General features: G+C 39.0%; 1 protein-coding gene across 6 annotated transcripts in view; it reads left to right on the top strand.

Annotated features, from left to right (window-relative positions):
* Positions 1-21,084, top strand: part of PDE4D (phosphodiesterase 4D) — an 889,016-nt gene that overhangs the window by 828,181 nt on the left and 39,751 nt on the right. For 5 of the 6 annotated variants that reach the window (XM_004380493.2, XM_004380496.2, XM_023734997.1 and 2 more), the window contains exon 6: positions 8,309-8,421. In XM_004380493.2, the coding sequence (XP_004380550.1) occupies positions 8,309-8,421 (113 nt within the window). Of the gene's footprint in view, positions 1-7,531; positions 8,223-8,308; positions 8,422-21,084 lie in introns of those variants that run through there. The other variant, XM_023734999.1, reaches the window with a different exon arrangement.

Here is a 21,084-nt window from a genome sequence, read left to right as displayed (position 1 = left end):
TCATCCTTCGAGATTCAGGTCTGATATTCCTTCTTTCAGAAAACTTTTCCAAATCTTCCCCACGCTGTGTGGTAGGTGGCACCCCGCCTCACCCCGCAACCTCTGCTGTGTACTTGCATTGCACCTGTCCCTACTGCCTAGTTTTAGTGGACAACTTACACACCTATTGTCCTAACAATGTCTTCCTCATTGGACTATGAGGTCTTTGAAGTCCAAGGTTCTTTCCTTCTCTTTGGTATACCCAGCAAGTGTTCAATATATGTTTATTAAAATGAAAAGAAAATGAGCACATAAATGGCCAGATCATCATAATCAGTAGAATATAAACCCCTTGAGAGAAGGCAGAAACTTTTGATTGCTTTGTTCATTGCTGAGTTCCCATTACATAGTACAGTGCCTGGCATATACTATGTATGTGCTCAAAAATAATTGTTGAATAAATGAATGAGTTGGTCCAAAATAAATAGTACTTCATATTTCTTGCCTTGTTTGGAAGAAACCATTCTTAGTTTTAATGAAAAATCAAATGGATGGCAAAAGGAAGCTAGGTTTATTGTAGAAAGAGGTCATCAATTATAATCTGTGTAAATTCTGTATTGAATCTAGCAGCAAGGCTTTCCTAAGGCAAGTTTATAAGGTACATAAATGTCTTCAGACTGAATCCCTACCCCTTCTCTTAAATTTTTTTGTTTTTGTTTTTGGTTTCTCTTCTCCCTAAAAACTGCTCCAGGTAACATTAAGTACGTTTCTGAACCCCTAGGTTGTCTCTAGGTATTGATTGGTTGATAGGCTTACTTGAATTAATAGGATTATTTGCATTTAAGTTAGAGATTCAAGATAAAATAGAGCTGGGAGGAGGGAAAAGAATCTATTAGGTGAACAGTGCAAGGTTGTTTATTTAATTCACATTCTCTCACTTAAACTAAAATAACTTACAAGTTTCTTGTTATTATCCCTAATATGCTTGTGAGAAAAATAAGGCCCCAAAAAGATTAGGTGAATTGCCTGGGATTATGGCTTGTATATAATGGAATGGAGATTGGAACCTTCCACTCCTCCAGTTTCCTTCCAGGAATAATATTGCTTACAGTTGTGCATACATCATGTGAAGTCCACAACCCAGGTGTCTGATTGAACTTTTCTCAAACTTCAGTTCCTCAGACAAAAGTCCTCCCTATTCCTGCACTGAGTTCCAAAAGCTTTCTCCTCTTTCACTGCCTCTACTCTCCAGTGTCAGCTCAGGCAGACATTTCTGCCAGGGCCAATCCGGTCTCAAAGCTCAGTCTCTTCACTGGTTTTTTTTTTTTTTTTAAAAATCCCTTTATCTAAGCATTTTGTAGTTCAGTAACTTTATTAAAGATGCGAAGAGGGGACTTACAAGGTAGACTTACACTGTAGAGTAAGCTGACTCCTCTTACACACAGACACACACACATATGCACATATGCGCACACTCACGCACACACACGTTATTTCCTCTGGAGAAACCGGCATATTCTTCCCCTTTTTTATGTAGATATTAAGAACAGTTCCACCCAAAACAAGGCTCTTCAAAGTCTCATCTGTCACAAGTAGCTATCCTTATGAAACTGTTTCTGTAGGCAGGCTCTCCGTGAAACAAATTCCAGTAAATATAGTTTTCTCCATCTCATTACAGTACAATTAAAATTTCAGTGACTTACAGGTTATGGTGTTTAAGAGCATGAAGCCTAACCCCTCTCAGGTCACACTGGACAGTCCTATTCATGGCTGACCTATCATGGGAACATATTATGTAGAATTTTAATACTGAGATTGCCATAGATAAGAATAATTACCAGAGAAGCAAATGTTCTATCAATTATTTAATTTTAATAATAATATAGCCAAAGATAATGGTCTCACGGACCTCAGCCTTGCCTCCTTCAGCCCCATTTATTGCACAACGCGGGAACTTTCCATCTAAAATAAAATCAGATCCCATATCATGCAGCCCTCTGAATCACTGGGTGGCTCCTCTTCTTGAGGATACAATCCAAAGGCCCTAGCTGCGAATGCCTTACATGACTTCCATGGCCATTGTCTCTAGGTTTCTCCAAACCCTTTTCCCCTGATCAAGACTCTGCTCATGATAGCTCCTTTCTTTGCAGACACATACACACATCATGATCAGAGGCCCATGTGTTTGCTCATATGTTTTCTCTTAAAAATCCTTCCCACTCTTTCAACTTAACCTTCTATTTCATTCTTTAGGACTCAGCTTTGAGATCTCCCCTGCCCCTTTTAGGGAGCCTTCTCCCCACTTCACCTCTGCTCCAGTCTGATTAAATACTCCTCTTTTTATTCTCCCATAGACCGCGTGCCTCCTTTTTTCAGAGTGTTTTCTACAGGATGTTGTTTTTAGGTGTAGTCGAATCGATTCGACTCATAGTGACCCCATGTGACAGAGCAGAACTGCCCCCTAAGGTTTTCTTCGTTGTAATCTTTACAGGAACAGATCACCAGGTCTTTCTCCCACAGAGCTGCTGGCTGGATTCCAACCACAAACCTTTTGGTTAGCAGCCAAGCATTAAATGGTTGCGCCACCGTGGCTGCTTTTCTACTGCGCAAAAACCTGTTGCCAACGAGTTGGTTCTGACTCATAGTGACCCTATGGGACAGAGTAGAACTGCCCCGTACGGTTTCCAAAGAGCAGCTGGTGGATTAGAACTGCTGACCTTTTGGTTAGCAGCTGAGCTCTTAACCACTATGCCACCAGGGCTCCTTCTATAGTGTAGCAGACTGAAGTTGTCTTCTGAACTGGATTCTAAGCTCTCCTTGAGATAAAGGACACTAATTCTTTTAGACACCTTGTTTCCACAGACTCTAGTAAAAGTGTATGACATGTAGCTGGTGCTAAATAAATATTTGTTGAATTACTCCTGGGACTAGAAATCGGTGAAACTCAATCCAGTGTTTATTTCATTTAAAAAAAAAAAAATCTATTACAGCCCTAGGCAGCCCTGGGGGTGGGAGAGTGGAGAGATATTTGTAGATAATGGGAAGATAAAAGAAAAAAAAAATCTCACAAAATTAAGTACATCCTCCCTTTGAAGTTTTTTCGAAGTACTGAGTGTAATTTTATGTATTTCATAAGATTTTTAAATACTTCAAAACAAGAACTTGAAACCTTAAATACACTTGGAAATTAGAGCAGCTTGCCCCTGCAAGCTCTGCTTAAACCTGTTACGTGCACACATTGAAAGCAAGTTCCAATTCCTTTGTGTATTTCCCATCAGATAAAATGTATAGAGGAAAAACAGTAAACCAGCAAAAGTTAGAGCTAATCTGCACAAAATTCTTTCCTGTAATGAACTCTGAGAGTGACTAGCTCAAAGCAATACAAAGTGAAATAGAAATCATTTTTCTAGTTCTACCTACTTCAGACACTAGCAACTCCTTCCTTACGAACAAAGAGGGAGTTAGGAAAGAAGAAGCACTGGTTAGGAAAACATATTTAAGTTATTTGCTCTTAGGAGCTGTTTAGTGAAATATTTTAATTTAAAATAAAAAATCTGAATCAGCTGTCATAATTTTGTTTTGTTTTTAAATCAAGTTAAAAAAAAAAAAAAAGGAGCCCTGGTGGCTTAAGGTTAAACGCTCGGCTGCTAACCAAAAGGTTGGTGGTTCGAACCTATTCAGAGGTTCCAAAGGAGAAAGACCTGGCTATCTGCCTCTGTGATGATTACAGCCAAGGAAACCCTATGGGGCAGTTCTACTCTCTCACATAGGGTTGCTAGGGGTAGGAATCAGATCTACAGCACCTAAAAACAACGAATGTCAAAAGTAAATGATACATTTCTGGACCCGTTCTCCTCATTTACACAAATAAGCCTGTCTAGGAATTATGAACCTATACAGACCGTCAGTTCCTCAAGTGTTGGCAAGGAAACCAACATGCACACAAGTCTTATGTTCCCGTGCAGTGGATCCGGTTACCTCAATGGTCAACAACATTGTAAGTTGTGGGTAAGTGTAACTGGCTGAACATTTCACAAGAAAACGACCTCAACCTCTAGCTAACTGCTGTGGCTCTTGAGGCTATTGCTTTTTTCCTTTTTAAAAAGAAGCTGCTGTTTCAGCATCTTCTCCTGGAGCCCCTGGCAGAGTTTCAGGCCATGTGTCAGGGGAACCCTTGAGCGCATCACGATGACGGAAGCCAAGTGCTGGCCAGCGAGAGTTGAGGACTGTTTGTTCACAGAGGATCCTGAAAAGAACCACAGGTGTGACATAGTTCAAGGGTGCCTTGAAGAAAACCAATGCAGCTGTAGGAGGGGACTTCCAAAGGCTCAAATTATTTCTCAGTTGCTGTTCTATAGCCTTCTCCTAGCTTTTATGGAATTAAGCCAACAGTTTTTGCTTCAAAGTTTTTTCTCCTGTTAGTTCCTTGGCTTAGCAAGATTTTAGACAAATACAGTGAAACCTGTGAAAGCCGGAGCTCAATGGAACTGTCTTGTTTTTCCAAGTCTTTCAAATTTTCCACCTTTGACAGGGTACAGTCTTACCGTTTTTCTATTGCTCTCTGCTAGTGGTAACTATTTGAATTTCCTTCTCTGACAGGCTTCTGCCTTACACAGGTTCTGGCTTTCACAGGTTTTATTGTAAGAAGACTTTTCCTATATTTTTAACTAGTGCCACAACGATTATTACTGGGGGGGGGGGTGTTAGTATTTTCTTAATGAATGCAATATACATTCTTGGTAAAACCCAAAATTCAACTGACTCACTGTTTTTGCCCTGCTAGCTAGTGGTCGATGACATTTAGGTGTGTTGTTTGGTGTGGTGACTCAATTTCCTGCAGGATAGCTGGCAATCCCACACTGAGGCTTTTTCAGTAGGGATGAAAAGGTTAGTTACTTGTTGTCTTAGAACATTTGGGGTTCAAATTCCTGAAAGTTAAGCTTTAATAATGATCCTGAAAAACTGTGGCTAGCCATATTGCCTATTAACCTAGGAATTTAGAAAAAGTAGTATTCTCAGTGGTATGCTAATACCAACAATAATTCTTTATTTGAGCAATAGTTTTATAGAATGAACTGTTCTTTACTCCATTGTTAGTAATTATTTTCTTACTTACTGGTATGTGGATGTGTTCTGAGTCATTTTTCCCACCATTCTCTAGATCATACAGAATATGTTAAAACTTAAAATATATTTACAAAGTACATTATGTTTATACCCAAATGTTGATTGTCAAAGTAGCTAATCCATGGTTTGAGCATAAAATGGATCTTGTGAAAGAAAGTTGCCCCTCTCGTCGCTATACTACCTTCTTAAGAGCAAATTCTGTATTTAACTGCATGATGTCTTGAAGCATTAACCTGAAACTTTCTGAAACTATATTTCCACATTAAAAAATAAACACTGAAATATAATATGTGGTGCCACATCCTGTTAGGTCAGAGGCCTGTATTTGTACTTCTGATTTCTGAAAAGCTCTGAGCAGTTGCTGAAGATGAGGAGGAGCTTTACTTACTTTCTGAGAGGTCCCCTAGGGCTCAGATTTTGGGAGAGTTGGAGTATAGGGGTGAGGAAAAGGGAAAGCAAAGTCTTAGAGGTACAGAAAGGGGACTCTTGATTTCAGGATGTAACCACCAACTGGAAAGATGGCAGTGAACAGATTCCAGACACAATGGTGTTAATTAATGCATATTTAACCCATTGCAGGTGTTAACTTTGGTCAACGCAAATGATTTAAAATAAGTTAATTTCCTCTTAAAATTTCCTGTAACCCTATCTTATATAGTAGAGATAGGAAAAAAGAAAAGAAGAAGGAAAAATAACCTTCCCCTCAAAAAACAAAAATCCCAACATATGGTAGATGTACAGCCATCACAACTAGGTAATGTTATACTCGCATATGGAAGGTATTAAGTAAAATGAAAATGGTTATGTTAGGGTCATAGACTTAATTACTGTTTGTGATCTTTAGGGAGTGGGATTACAAGGGACTTCCTATGTTATGTCTTTGTGTAATGTTTCAATCTTTATAACAAGCATGTTTTTATATTCTCATAATCAGGAAAAGGCTATACAGATAAAATATTTTATACTTACTATTTAAAATTATTTTTAAGGTTGTTCCTTTTGTCAATAAAGAAAAGTTCCTATCTTACACTTCAATTCCTTTGGCAAGATTTAAGCAGTTGTTTGTTCATCTAAAGTATATATTTACAGAGTTCGGTACAGAAAAAAAAAAGACTAGAATAAAAGAGGTAAATTTTAGCGTTCTCAAAGTAAATAGCAAACAGTTCAGGAATCCTTGGTAACAACTAGCCATGTGGAATATTTAACAAGTACTTTGAAATTCTTTAAGTTTTACAAATTTTATGTAGAAATCTGTCTGGAAAATCCCTGAAGCCTAAGATTCAGTCCATGATACGCTGTGTTGTGCCACTGATCATTTATGTAGTCTGAATTTCACGGGCACAAATTATTCTTTGCCAATACCTGTAGATCTGAAGACAAAGAAAAGGGATCCCAACAACTTCATGTAAGCTTTTCAATGCATCTTTTCTAATTGTCAATAACGAAGTTCTCTGAAATGGCTCTTAGGAGTTTTATTTCTCACCTTATCCACAAGTTAATATGGTGAAATTCTCCTACAACCCATCAATTTATAAAGAGGTGCCTTGGTCCCCTGGATCAGCTTTTGCAAATAGAACCGACTTCCATATGATGCTTTTGGATGTAGTCTTTTCACTTTCACATGTTAGTAGTTTATTCTGCGAATGGTGGGTTGAATCGCCCTTCTAGACCTTCTTCCTTGGCTTCACAAAACCATGCCTGTCTCTGATTAGCAATTCCACAGATGAAGGGAGCACGCACGCAGGACGTGTGCAAATTGTCCATACCATGTGTTGCATTCATGTTGCTGTTCCTTTAAGATAACTCTTAGGCAATTCTGGATATGAAAATGCAGCATACTGTCATATCTGTAAATTCTAAAGCACTTCGACCCTACAACATTGTGTTTTTGCTTGTTTTTGTCCACCCCCAAAATTAGAAGTCTGGTACTTAGCAGGGGCTAGGCTTTACTGGAAGAGTCTGATCTGAATAAAAATGCTTTTATTCCCAGAATCACCCTACCCAGGTAAATCTTAAACTCTCAGAAATGAGGAGGTTGCGCGGGTCCTAAATAACCTTGTCTGTGCCGCCGGAGGGCCTCTCCCACGAAACCTGGGAAACCTGGCTGGAAACAGCCAGTGGTGGAAACGATGAGTGAGTTTGGGCAGTAAGGGCAATCGGGGCGACCTGGAAGGGACAGCGGCTCCGCGAGACGCGCAGAGTACCAGCGGGGCAGGTGCGCGGCCACGCGTGCGTGCGCGCCGAGTGCCGCCTGAATCCCGCGGCGGGCGCGACCCCGGGCGACGCGACCCCGGGTGGCGGGTGTTCCACGCCGGGTTTTCCGCCGCTCCCCTCGCGCAGACACACACCAGACCCACAGACACACAACGCTCGCGCCCGTGCCTCCCGGGCTCCGCTTCAAAGCGAGCGTCGCCCGGCTACCCTGGGCGATGCCACTGCGAGGCGGCGGGGCTGCCTGGGGCTGAGGCTGTTAGGAGGGTCGCTGCGGGTGGCAGGGGCAGGCTTTTGCAATTCTGAATTGTTTTTTTTAAGGAGGTTGAGGAGGAGTCAGGCAGCGCTGAGGGGCGTGAAAGGGAGTGTTCCCGGAAAGCCGAGGCGATGGAGCCGCGTTGCGCCCGCCGCCCGAGGTCTTGAGAAAGAAAACAGGAAACGTGGTGGCCGCATACCCGGCCGCGGCTGATTCATTCGCCTCTAGCGCCGCGCGGATGCTTGGTCGGCGGGCGGGCGCGGGGCGAGTGGGGACGCGGTCTGGGTCCAGAGACCGAGGAGCTCGGACGTGGACCAGAGGCTCCCTCTGCGGGGCAGGCACCGAGGCGCGCTTGCCACCCCCTTCGCCATCCTCCTCCAAAGCTGTGCGCCAGGACTAGGACTCAGCCCCTTCGCACCGTCTACAAGTCCAGTGTGGTTTTTCTGCCCTTATCCCCGTGTAAAAGTTGGCTGGCTGCACTTTCCGCGCCCTCCCTGGAGGCCGAACTGAGACGCCAAGCTGGAGAGACAGTGCTTTTCCGAGACCGGCCGCCCCTCGAGCAGAGCCTCGACCCCCCTTGCAGTGGCGGGCTCAGCAATATGAAGGAGCAGCCCCCATGTGCGGGCACCGGGCATCCGAGCATGGCGGGGTACGGCAGGATGGCCCCCTTTGAACTCGCTGTGGGCCCCGTGAAGCGCCTGAGAACTGAGTCCCCCTTTCCCTCTCTCTTCGCAGAGGAGGCCTACCAAAAACTGGCCAGCGAGACCCTGGAGGAGCTGGACTGGTGTCTAGACCAGCTAGAGACCCTGCAAACCAGGCACTCTGTCAGTGAAATGGCCTCCAACAAGGTAAGCCCGTCTCCGCTGTCACCAAGGCCCCTAGGGTACTGATTCCCACGGTAGGGAAGCCACCAGTCTCCGTGGCCCAGGGAGATGCGTACAAATATTTGTCACACTTATTGTATATTGACTGCCCTTCCTTGGAAGGAGGTTCCCATTAACATGTCTCCTCTCTCTCTTACACTCATTACAGGTAAATTAAACATTTTCCAAAGGCAACTTAGACATAGTTTGCAGTATCTCCCCGCAAGACACAGTGGTTGGTTTTTTAGGGAGTTCCTAAAGGGACACTTTGCCCTTGCCGCAGAAACCCAGTAGAATCCATTAGCATTGCATATTTAAAGGTATTCTTAGGATTCCCCAGTTGGAAATTAGAATTGCTGATGTCTTGGAAGTCACCATTTACCACGCTCAAACTCGGAAGAGTTCACTGAACTTGCAGCCTTAAACCTCTTTTATCTAGTCGTCAGGGTACCCTGTAGAAACTGAACCTTTGTATGTGCAGTTATCCATGCACATCCGCAGGGCTCATCAAGAAAGTTAGAAGCCTCATTAGATCATTACCTTTGTTTCTGGGAGAGAAAGTCTGGTTTTCAGAGGTCATTTACTTGTAAAGGTGCTTCGACCAGGCATTTGTGCCATATGTGCCAAAGTGCTGGTGTTGGCTGTTAATGGAGCTTTGGGGACTGAGAAGTAATCTTTGCTGAGGCAGCCTTAAAATAGCCTGGAACCAAGGTAGAGTGTATTCAGTTTTCCTGTATTTTTTGGAATTTCTTTTCTTTCTGACTTTAGTTATGTAAGGTAATAATTGGGATTCTGTGTGTTTTTAATGACTCTTTGGCCAAGGAAGACAGGAAAGGAGGCATGTGCGTGTTGGATGCAGATGGCTGAGGGATTCAGCCAGTAAGGGCTGGTAACTTTTTGTTTGTGTGGCAGTTAGTAGTAGCTGCCTCTTAAAGATATTTAAGTCACTTTGGCCACCTATGTGCAAGGTCATTTACTGTTTATCTATATGCACATGTATTTCATTGAGTGATTTTTTTTTTTTTAGCTTACTGTAGTTTTCATCCCACCTGTTTTTTTCCCTTAGGCTGTTTTTTATGATTCCACTTGATTGTCTTAACTTATATAGATAGCATTATCTATGAAAACGATGAACTGTTGGCTTCAAATAAATAAACTTAAAGGGAGCTCCCCTGCAGGCAGTTCTCCTTCCTCTACTCTAACCTATCCGCATGCATAGTGATGATCAAATTGGTATTTTTTGTCATTTGGGCCCCATTTCTCACATTTGGAATAGCTCCCCATCAAAGTGACCCAGTATCGCTCTCTTACCAGGACTTTCTTACACTTCTCCCCCCACTGCCATGGCCTCAGTTGCCATTGTTCTCGTTTAACTAACAAACTCTTTGGCACTGAAGAGTTTTATAAAACAACAAAGTGGTTTTTTTTTTCCATAATTTGATTCATAATAGCGGTAGATTTACAGTGTCCTAAGTATGTTCCGCAGTGGGCCTGCCTTCTTAATTCTGTTGTCTGGGTTAATTCGGTATAGCAAAAGGAAAGACTAGAACCTGGAAGGCACCTGAAGAGATGTGCCAGCATTTGCTTATGTTTTCAAGATGATTTGATAGTACTTTTTCAGCAAAATGATCCTGAGCAGCTACACTTAACTTTCTCTAAAAATCTATACTCTTGATAATGAGACCTGTGTTTGCATTTAAAAATTAATGGGAAATCTAATAATGTATTGTCAATGACTAAAGGCAAAAGAAAACTTTAGGTAACAGTAATTGCTGAAAATGATCCCTTTCTTTTAAAGGCACAAAATAAGGACAGGATTTTTTTTTTTCTTTTTTTAAGTCATCATTGTAAAGGCCCCCAAATCAGGCTTGTTTGAGTTACTTTAGTTTATAGATTTCGTATGGGAGGTGAGATTATTTGGTTAAAGGGAAAATGTAGGTAAAGTGAGAAGATACTTTTTCAAAATGTAGTTATTACAGCAGTTGTTATCTTTTATGATTGAAAGATTATTGATGTAACATCTCTTTTTAAAATTAAACTCAACTCAGCTGAAACTGTTGCTTAAACCTTTAATGTCTAAGCCATTCATTTCTTTTTTTTTTTTTTAACCCATTCATTTCTAAATGAGTGCTAAACTCAGGAGACTTTTTAATACATGAGAAAGGGTTAACACAGAAGAAAGCTCTTCGTAAAGATTGTAAAGTTACCCTCGTGCTTGCTAACAAGGGCACAAGGGCACAAATAAGGCACATTCCCACGAGCTGTAAGTGGAGTTGGAGCAGCTGATCTGAAGGTCAGTGTGATGCCCCACCTTAAGTCTCAACTGGAAGTGTGTACAGCTTGCATCACACAGCCACGAGGTGTTTTGGTCTCTGGAGTATGAATAAAAGACTGGAATCGACGGCAATGGGTTTTAATGGGTTGGAGTATGAACGAATGTTTGAAACATTGCTTTTGGGTTATTAGTTTTTTGTTTGTTTGTTTTTCCATCCATTCTTTTTTACATGTACTTGTCCCAACCAACTGATGTTTTCAGGTTATTCCCTTTTTGCCTTAGAGAAATCATGACATTTTTCTGTTTGCTCTAATTCACTCTAAAGTAGTACGATTAAAATAGTACAATAAAAACACTAGTAACAAATCAGAATATCTAAGTGATAATAGAAAATATTTATTATGGGCATGGATTTGAGTGGTAAGAAGAAAGAAATTGATTCCATTCAACTAATTGGGTTAACAAATTATTCACAGATTTTAAAAAAAATCTTAAGAAGTCTAAACCAATAGCAGTTTTTTTGTTTGTTTGAATTATGCTTTAGAAACAACAGCTATAGTTCCTGAATTGGTATTATAATGTGGATACTGCTTCTTAGTGGTATTGAGGCAAGAAAATTAGGAATTCTTGGCTAAGGCAAGCATTGACTTGCACATGTAGAATGCTTGTACCAAGTGGCGTAAGTAAGAGAATCCAGATGGCATTTAATTTGAGTGGTTAAATCTACAGTATTTACCCTCATGAGCACATTAATCTGCCTGAGATTTGTGCAGATTTTCTTTGGAACCTCATTGCTCCAGTTGACGGCAGTTTTGGTGAGGTCTCAAGGCTTTGGAGGTAGCAGACTTAGAAGTTAAATAATGGTTTTTGTCCTTTGCTAGCTGACTTTAGAGAAATTACTTAAACTTTTTTAACTTCAGTTTCCTTAGCATAACATGGGCATAACAATACCAGTTTTAAAAGTCAATATAAGGCTTAGAAAGAATATGTATAAAACAGATAGTTAATGCAGTGTCTGACAATAGTAGGCACTATCCCTTTTGTTATTGTTCTTATTTGGGGTTTAGACCAAACTTCATTGGTTGTCTACTTGGCTAAAATAAACACGTTGCCATCCAGTCGATTCTTACTCGTAGTGACCCTATAGGACAGAGTACAACTACTCCAGAGGGTTTCCAAGGCTGTAATCTTTATGGAAGCAGACCACCACATCTTTCTCTTATAGAGTGGCCAGTGGCTTCGAACCGGTGACCTTTTCTGTTAGCAGCTGATTGCTTAACCAGGGCACCATCAGGGTTCCTTTTGACTAATATGTATATGTGTGTGCGTGTATGTATATATACCATTCAGTTGTAATTTATATTTGATATTTTAAGTTTCATTTCTTTTTTTAGTACAATTCATAGATAACTTTCTTTAATACACATTGCTGTATTATAAAAATGCTTAAATTATATTTATACTTTATTGTGTGAATATAGACAGAAACATTTTGAAGTTCCAATTAGAAATTTAGTCTTTTCTTAAATTCCAGTTATGAAATTCCAGAAGAGATAAATATTTCTTCTGTTTTACTCTAAAACTGAAAACACAACCCTTATTAATTTCTAGAATATGAGAAATGTAATATGAGATTGGTAGGCATTTTTCCATTCTTTTTTATAGATTTTGCAAAGCTTTTAGTCTGTTCTTAATGCAGAATAGTTTAATGGTGGTTTTGGTTATACTTTTCTCATTGAAAGTAAATTGAGGATGGGGGTGGCGTAAAGACGCTTAGGAGAGCTTTCAGGGATCATACTATAGAACCCTCCAGCTTTATCCTCTTGAGCCCTCATAATGCACATTTTGCCAGCCCTTCAAGTGCAGTGATGTTTGAAAGAGATAAAAATTCATTTTACGTCCTCCCGAAACACGTGACTACAAAAATGTATTTTGTTTCTGCTCTCTAATTGTGAGACATCTCTGAGATTTGGCATTGTTGGAAATGACCGTGTTTCAAGCTGAGTCTGTCTTGAAGTTAGAATTCAAGCATCCTTCTCAGACTTAAGGTTTTTCCTTAGTTCATTCCAAATGTTCTTAACGCCAGTTTTGTGGATGTGATCATAATTTCTTTATGAAATTTATTTTGTATATATGGTTTTTAACAAACATCTCTAGCATGTTTCTGTTGCCTATAAATTGCTTTTCTAGGGTGCTTTGTCTTTGCCGTTTCTCTAGCTGCTCCCCCTGCTGCTTTGTAATAGTCAAAGCATAGCACATATTAGAGCTTTCTGAACTGCTGGTCTCTGAGCAGGAGGGATGCTGGAATGAATATCGGATGTTCACAGAAGTGGTTAAATCTTCAGATATTTTGGCATTATGGGAGTACAAGATAACTCTGAGTACAAATAAACATTAAACTTTTATTAAGAGGGAAGCTGAAGTAAGTTGGAATAGGCATTTTAGTTTTATGGAGAGAAAATCAGAACAGTTATTTTCTACATTAAAAAATTAAAATTTGATAAAGTCACAGGAGACTTGTTGAGTATTAATCAACATGTTTAAGGAAAAACTTACTAAATTTTAAAAGAATATCTTCAATAAATCTACAAACTCAACTTTTTGATATTTTATTTTGGGTTTGTAACATGGCAGTTTTTATGTTTCATTCATTATTAAAGCCCTTAATTTTAACTTAGATTAAAGATTAAGACAAACTTTAATTTGTCTCTATTGTCATCAGCTAAGTTCCTGTATCTGTATTTAGTGGCAATAAACTTTAAAAAAATCCCTAACATTTAAGTATTAAAAACTTCAAATTTTTATGATTCAATAGTTTAATCATTACTAGAGAAATTGTTTTCAGTTATTACATTTTGATCTAATTGATGGGATAGTGGTGGCTTCTATCGGAGAGCATTATGAACTAGCTCCTTAAAAAAAATCAAAACGTAAAGCTTAGCCAAGATAAAATAGTACTTTTCCTAATGTTATGGATAGATTAAACAATTTTTTTTTCCCCCAAATAGCAAGGATGATAGATAATACTTTTGTTGAATTTAAGAAGATATCTATGATAGTCATATATCAATTGTAGCTATTGCTTAAAATACAGATATATTTTGGATATGACATGCTGTTAATACCATGATGTTCAGTTTGTTACATAAAATATGTAGTCTGATTTTCTCTCTTTCAACAAGAGACCAACCCTTTGAAACAGCAAATTGCTGGTGTTTGTCTTGTGAAGGCATTGGCTCTGGCAGGGCAGTAGTGTAATCCCTGGCTAGTGGTTGTGATAGTTTAATTGACACTATTAGTCTGAGAGGAGCCCTGGTTTCTCAGTGGTTAAAGCTCTTGGCTGCTAACAGAAAGGTCGGTGATTTGAATCCACCAGCCACTCCACGGGAAAAAGATGTGGCAGTCTGCTTCCATAAAGATTTAAAGCCTTGGAAACTCTGTGTGGCAGTTGTCCTCTGTCCTATAGAGTCTATGAGTTGGAGAGTCTATCGACTAAACAGCAGTGGTTTGTTTTTTTTTGGTTGTTTGTTTTTATTAATCTGAGATCTTTCTAGGAAATAGATCGATAAACCAGTTGCCATCGAGTCATCTCCAGCTCATGGCGACGCCATGAGTGTCAGAGTAGATCTGTGCTCCATTGGGTTTTCAATGGCTGAATTTTCAAAAGTAGATTGTCAGGCCTTTCTGCCAAGACGCCTCTGGGTAGACTCAAACCTCCAACCTTTAGGTTAGCAGCCAAGCATTTGCACCACTCAGGGACTCAGAGAGATGGCCTTTCTTCTGAGGCATCTCTGGGTAGACTTGAACCTACAACCTTTTGGTGAGCAACTGAGCTCGGGAACTGTTGGCACCACTCAGGGACTTCCTACTAAACAATACAAGGGCCATAAAACACTTTAATTCCAACACCCCCTCCCATCTCTTCTGCTATTGTTGATGTGTATTTTAATTCTAGAGATATTCCAGATTTTATATATTGAAACCCAACACTATATTATCATTTTAATATTCACACCAGTTTTGAAAGGATTTTAAAAAGGAATTTTCTTTTATTCTCTCTAACAAAAATGGAGGGTGAGCCTTCATATTTCCTTAAACAACAAACAGTTCTGTTGTATTCATTTGGAAATCCAGTGAAATTGGATTACCCACTACCATGATAATAGATTTATTATCTTTTACCCTTAGAGAACACTTAATCTTTAGTAGGTATTTTTCTTTATTATTATTTAGTATTCTGTGCTTTTTGTTATTGTTTTTCTTTACTTTGTATGTGAGGGGGATGAATAATATTTAGTCCCTGGCTTGGGTGTGCACAGATGATGCTTATGGCAGCTTTGCAGAGTGGAAAGAACATAGATGTTTTTTGTCGGCAAACTTGGTTTCAGATTCCAGCTCTGCTGCTTCCAACCTAATATTTTGGGCAACGTGCCTCACCTCTGTGAAGCTTAGTTTCTTCATTTATAAATGTGGTAACAAAACCTGCATTCAAAGGTTATTGAGAGAATTAGACATAATGTATGTAAAGGTCAGTTTGGTCCATAGTACATACCAAGTGATCAATAGATTATATGTTCTCATCTGTCTAGAATATATACAAAAAGAGAAATTAAGAAAAACCCTGTGTCATATACTCCTTGCAGTAGAAGAAAAAAATGACCTTTCTATACTATAAGAAATAACAGTTTAAATATGTTGCTCAAACTTTGTCATTTTTATGCATATCATATCTGCTATTACATTTTGCTTTTTTTTATTTAAAGCAACTTGTTTTTTTAAATGTAAATACCCACCTTTGCTCCTCATGTTAAGCAGTGATGGGCATAAAATCATGGGTTTGATGTCCTAGTTATATTTTTTCTAATGTACATTAAAGTTAATATATAACAAAATGAGAAAATGTTCATCCACGTACCATCTTAAAGCATTTTGCTTACCACTTATGGACAGTGGGCATACTTCTGGATGTGCTAATCTGCATCAGCAGCGATAACAATTTTGAGAGTAATTTTTGGTTAGAAAGGTATGTTTGTTTTAAACAACCTACCACTTTCCTTTTCTACCATCAGTGGGTTCTCCCCAGTAGAAAGGGAAGTGCCAAAGTTCTTTTTCCCCTGCATTAGACATTTGTATCTCGGGCAGAATAGTTTGAACTTAGAGCACCTGCCTGGAGGCAGTCATCCAGGGTTGGATTCAGGCTCTGGTATTTACTAGATGTAAATTGAACAAATTACTTTGCTCTCTGTGCCTCAGTTTCCTCGTCTGGTAAGCGGTCTTGTGATGAGGTAAAAGATGGGAGTTGTCTAGACTGTCAGTACTCAGTAATATAAAGTCCTTTATTTCCATATAGAAAACAATATCATAGGTCTTTCTTTTCTCAGTAATAGTAAGTCCTGTATTTCCATCTAGAAAGCAATATCATTAGTGTTTCTTTTCTTATTTCTGGGGGTGTTTTGGGAGGTGGAGGATAGAGGAAGTATTTGTTTGCTATCCTGATACCTATGCTTCCAGTGAGTTTCTAAGAGGAGGTGGTGGCTAACGATGTTGACACTAACCATAGAGGACTGTTAGTTTCATTGAATCTTTTCTCCATCACTATGGCTTTTGAAAGCCAGTTTTTTTGTTTTGTTTTGTTTTATATGCTTTCCCACCCCATTTCGATCCTTTAAGGTGTTTACTTTTTATGTCTTTGTCTAATTTTCCAGTATAGTTCATCAAACTGGCCTGAGGTTTTATCATTTTATCTAAATCTTTCTGAGCTGTTTCTAGCCAAAATGCATAAAAGAGTAGAGAAGAATAGCCAGTTTTCCTCCTAAATGAATGCGTACCTGTTATTCCTCTGATTAGACTGGAAGTAATCCAAGCACAGAATCTCTTGTTAATATTTATTGTTAAGAAAATTATATTAAGAACATAAGCCTCCCATTTCACCTCTCAGAATCTTAACCATCTTGTATATGCACAAATATTTCCTCACTCTTGTCAGCTAAGAGGGCCTAGAAGCAGTGATACCCTGATAGCAACAAGCATACCTTACACCCAAATCTTGGTTCCTAATACCATTCTCCAATAAAAGGAACCAGGACTTCTTGGAGAAATAGTGATTCTAGGCCTGGGGCAGGAAATACTCAAGAGTACCCTGAATCATCTCTCAGTGCTGAACAAACGAAACCCCACTTTGGTGGGACTCAGTCAAAGCGACAAGGGAGTAAACTAAAAGAGGTCCCAATGGCCAGAGCTGGAACAAGTTGAGCAAGAAAATAAAGTATTGGATTATAACCCAAAATATAAAATAAATATTCATAAATCCATACTAATATAGAAGGAGTTCCTGGTGGCACAAACGTTAAGTGCTTGATTACTAACAGAAGGATTGGAGGTTTGAACCTACCCGAGGCATCTCAGAAGAAAGGTCTGGCAGTCGGCTTCCAAAAGGTCACAGCCTTGAAAACCCTGTGGAGCAGTTCTACTCTATACATGGGGTCACTATGAGTCAAAATTGACTCAATGGCAATTGGTAACAACTGGTGAATACTGATACAAATAAATGATTGACTAGATAAATAAGTGAGGGAGCATAGACAAATCTCAAATCTCCTGTACAGGAGAATTCCAGATAGTTTATATACATACCCTGCCCTCAAGATACTCCAGTAGCTCCCCACTCTTTAAATGTGGGCTGCATATGTTGTCTTCCTTCCACATAGTACAGTATGGAAAGCCCACAGTAAAGAAATGTGATAAACACTACCTCAGCCAGGTGATCAAAGCTATTAACATCAATCGTGGTAGGCCATGTTGCTAGTACTCTCGGTATCTGATGAAAATGGCACTTTACATCTGTGTTCTTCCTCCCAAAACCCATAACCCCAGTCTAATCAGGAGAAAAACATCAGACAAATCCCAACCGAGTGACATTTTATGACATAACCTGACCAGTAAGTACTCCTCAAACTGTCAAGGTCATCATAAACAAGGAAAGTATGAGGAACTGTCGTAGCCAAGAGAAGCCTAAGGAGACATGACAACTAAATGTAATATGGCATCCTGGATGGGATCCTGGACCAAAAAAAAAAAGGACATTAGGTGAAAACTAAAGAAACTTGAAAAGTATGGCCTTTAGTTAATAATAATGTGTCCGTGTTGGCTCTTTATGACAAATGTACCATAACTAATGTAAGATGTTAATAATAACGGGAAACTGGATGTAGGTTATGTGGGAACTCTCTATTCCATATTCACAATTTTTCTGTAAATCTAAACTTTTTCTAAAGTAAAAAGTTTATTTTTTTTTAAAGACATCTTAACCATCCTTTAAGGCCTATGTGGAATGCTACTTCCTTTTTGGAGCCTTGCCTATCCTATCTTCTCCCATACCTCTTATCCTCTAATTGGACATTAAGTCTTCCTTCTTTCATAGGACTTTATTTGTAATTCTCTTAATCTTAGTGTAATACTTACCAGTAGTTCCCAGTACAATTTTTTTTGTCTTTGCTTTATTCTTCTTTTCAGATTTACGTTAGCTCCTTAGTCTTATTAATTTTTCCAGCCCCACTAACATTGAGCACAATGTTGAGTAGGTGCTCAGTAAATATTGAATTGCATAAATGGATTGTGGTGTTCCTTAAAATACAGCTTTAAATGTTTCTTCTCTCAGTGCTATAGGAATCATTACTGATCAGTCTCAGGGGCAGAGGTTAATTTTACCTTTCTAAGCCCTCAGGATAAAAGTTCTTCCTTTATGGATAATAGCTTCAATTTTACTGTTTGTCAGACCCTTTGCAAGGAAATTACTGAACATTTGGTCATAGAATTGAAGAAATTTATGCTGTCTAATTCTCTGTCTGATGTCATTTGAGTGGAATGAATATAAATTAATAAAATGAAAATATAATCTCTTCCTGTCTACCACTTAGTTCTTTTGGTGGTTTTGGTAGTATTTAATATGATGCATATTTCAAAGCATTATTGTTACTATTATCCAATATCCATCTCAGACTCAAGCCTTAAGTGTTAGAACTAAAAGAGGCAGAAGTGATGTCTAACTCATCTAGTCTGAACTGGAAAATAAGGCCCAAATTTGTCCAGAGCCACCTGGACAGTTAGCTGAAACCTAGCTCTTCTGACGTCTTATGTAGAGGACTTTCAAGGGTTTCTGTACCTCATTTTGAGTCGTATATGTATCTTCATCTCAACTTATTCATTAATGTTAGGAGGGAGATAACACTTCTTTTTTTTCTCTTTTTGTGTTGATGGAATGCAAGCCATGTTTCTGATAAGCAGATGGATTCAGTAATTGTTCACCTATATAAGCACCTGACAAGGCCTTCTACATCACGTCTGTCCCAGCCCTCTGAGCATCAATAGATAGGTTTATGGTTGGTCACATAAATTGGTAACATATAGGTGTTCTGGATTGAATTGTGTCCCCCCAAAATATGTGCTGTAAATCCTTAACTCTGCCTGTGGTTATAATCCCACTTGTGAATGGGTTGTGTTTGTTTTATTAATGAGACAGAATTAGGCTGTGCTAATGAGGATTAGGAAGCCCTGGTGGTGTAGTGGTTAAGAGCTCAGGCTGCTAACCAGAAGGTTGGCCGTTCGAATCCACCACCAACCCTGTAAGAGGACACAGTAGAGCTGCCTCAAAGGGTTCCATGGAGTGACTGGTGGATTTGAGCAGTCGACCTTTTGGTTAACAGCCAAGCTCTTAACAACTGTGCCACCAGGGCTCCCAGTTCTGCTTAGAGATACTCATATCTCCAAAAATTAGCACAGTACATTCTCAGATTAGTAGCATTTCATTTAATTCAGAAGTTTATAGTGCACCAGAAATCATATAAGCCACATCCATGGCTTTAAAACTGCTGTCTCTTCTCTTTACCTATTTTAGTAATAACAATCTTAATATTAGTTTGCTCCAACTAAGAATGGCATACCTGATACTCCCCCTGCTAGCCTAAGGATGTGTTTGTTGGCTTTTGCCTGTTAGGGAGTACTCTGTGTGGTTTTACCCAGGGTGAGCTTGGGTTCCCGTCAGCATCTCTGGTCTGCTGCACTGTAATCCCTATAACAGCAAACTCTGGCTTTTATTACTGGCAAACAGCGTGCCATACAGACATAGGCACCATAATAGGAAACACCTTGGCCCGTCATAACCAGGTCTGGAGAGTAGAAAGCACAGGCCTGACAGGATGTGTCCATAGCAGCCAGACAGAGATGCGGCTGCCATATTGGAGTACGTGCAGGCTGTTCTCTGCCTTGCCCATTCCAGAAAAATAACTGGCTGATTTTAAGCTGCTTCCCATGTACATAGGAGTGTTTTGGTTTAGTTTGGGTTTTGTTTAAAACATAAATGTGAATTAAAAAATCTCAAATAATACTTTTCAAAGAGGATGTGTCATAGTGTTTTCCCTTTTTTGTTTTCCTTTTAATTCTACCTCATCACTCTAATTCAAACCCGTTGGGGAGAAAGAACAGGTATTTCATTACAATGGGAAATTAGGGGAAAAAATTATCTAAAACCAAGTCGTTACATTTTATTCTAAAGAATTATAAATTATACTGAATTATAAGTAAAAGATTTGTGTTGTTTATGTCAAGTCAAAGCTTTAGAAAAGGAGAATGGTACACTCTTTGACCAAGAAGGTTCTATGTTATATTTGCTAGTTATTTTTCAAGCTTCAGAGAAATAATGAACTATAACTTTGAAGGATGATGGACTTTGTAGTGAGAATTTAGAAAGAGGATAAATTTCAAATTTGGAAAAGCCTTAATGGGTTTTAATTAAGAGATAGAATGCTTTCACGGGTACTTTAAATGTATGCAGGTGTCATTTCATTAATTGCAAGAAAATCCTCATTTCACAAAAGATAAAGACTGGAAAGGATAAAACAAAAAATATTAATTTTGTTAAAAGATGATTCAAAAAGTAAGATGGATTTAGGGAAACCAAGGTCTCAAGTCTTTTGTTTTTTTTAAGAACTTTTCTCAGAGCCTTTCATAGAATAGGTGTTTTTATGAATACTTGCTGACTAACCCTCTCCCCTCCTTTTTTGGTAAGCCCTGATCCTCTTGTATCTTCTTTTTTTTTTGCCTGTTTCGAATTAGCTTTAACAATACACTGTGATAAGAATGAAACTAATTAGCATTATCTTTGGTATATATTCTGATTTTCTGTTCTTTGACTTTTTTAATCTGCTGTTCTCAGTATTATCTCTTAAATCCCCATAAGGGTAAGTGATAATTGGGTTTGCATAAATCATAAGGCATCTTTAAGTAATAGTAGTCCCACTTTTTTATTATATATTAAGTAAGGATTAATTCACTTTCTTCCAGAGGATACTATATATAGTATATATATAGTATATATC

The sequence above is a fragment of the Trichechus manatus genome, unplaced genomic scaffold, assembly GCF_000243295.1.
Source record: "Trichechus manatus latirostris isolate Lorelei unplaced genomic scaffold, TriManLat1.0 scaffold00074, whole genome shotgun sequence".
Classification (NCBI taxonomy): Eukaryota; Metazoa; Chordata; class Mammalia; order Sirenia; family Trichechidae; genus Trichechus; species Trichechus manatus.
The sequence above is the reverse complement of the archived record's forward strand: the minus strand, read 5'-3'. Positions and strand labels throughout refer to the sequence as shown.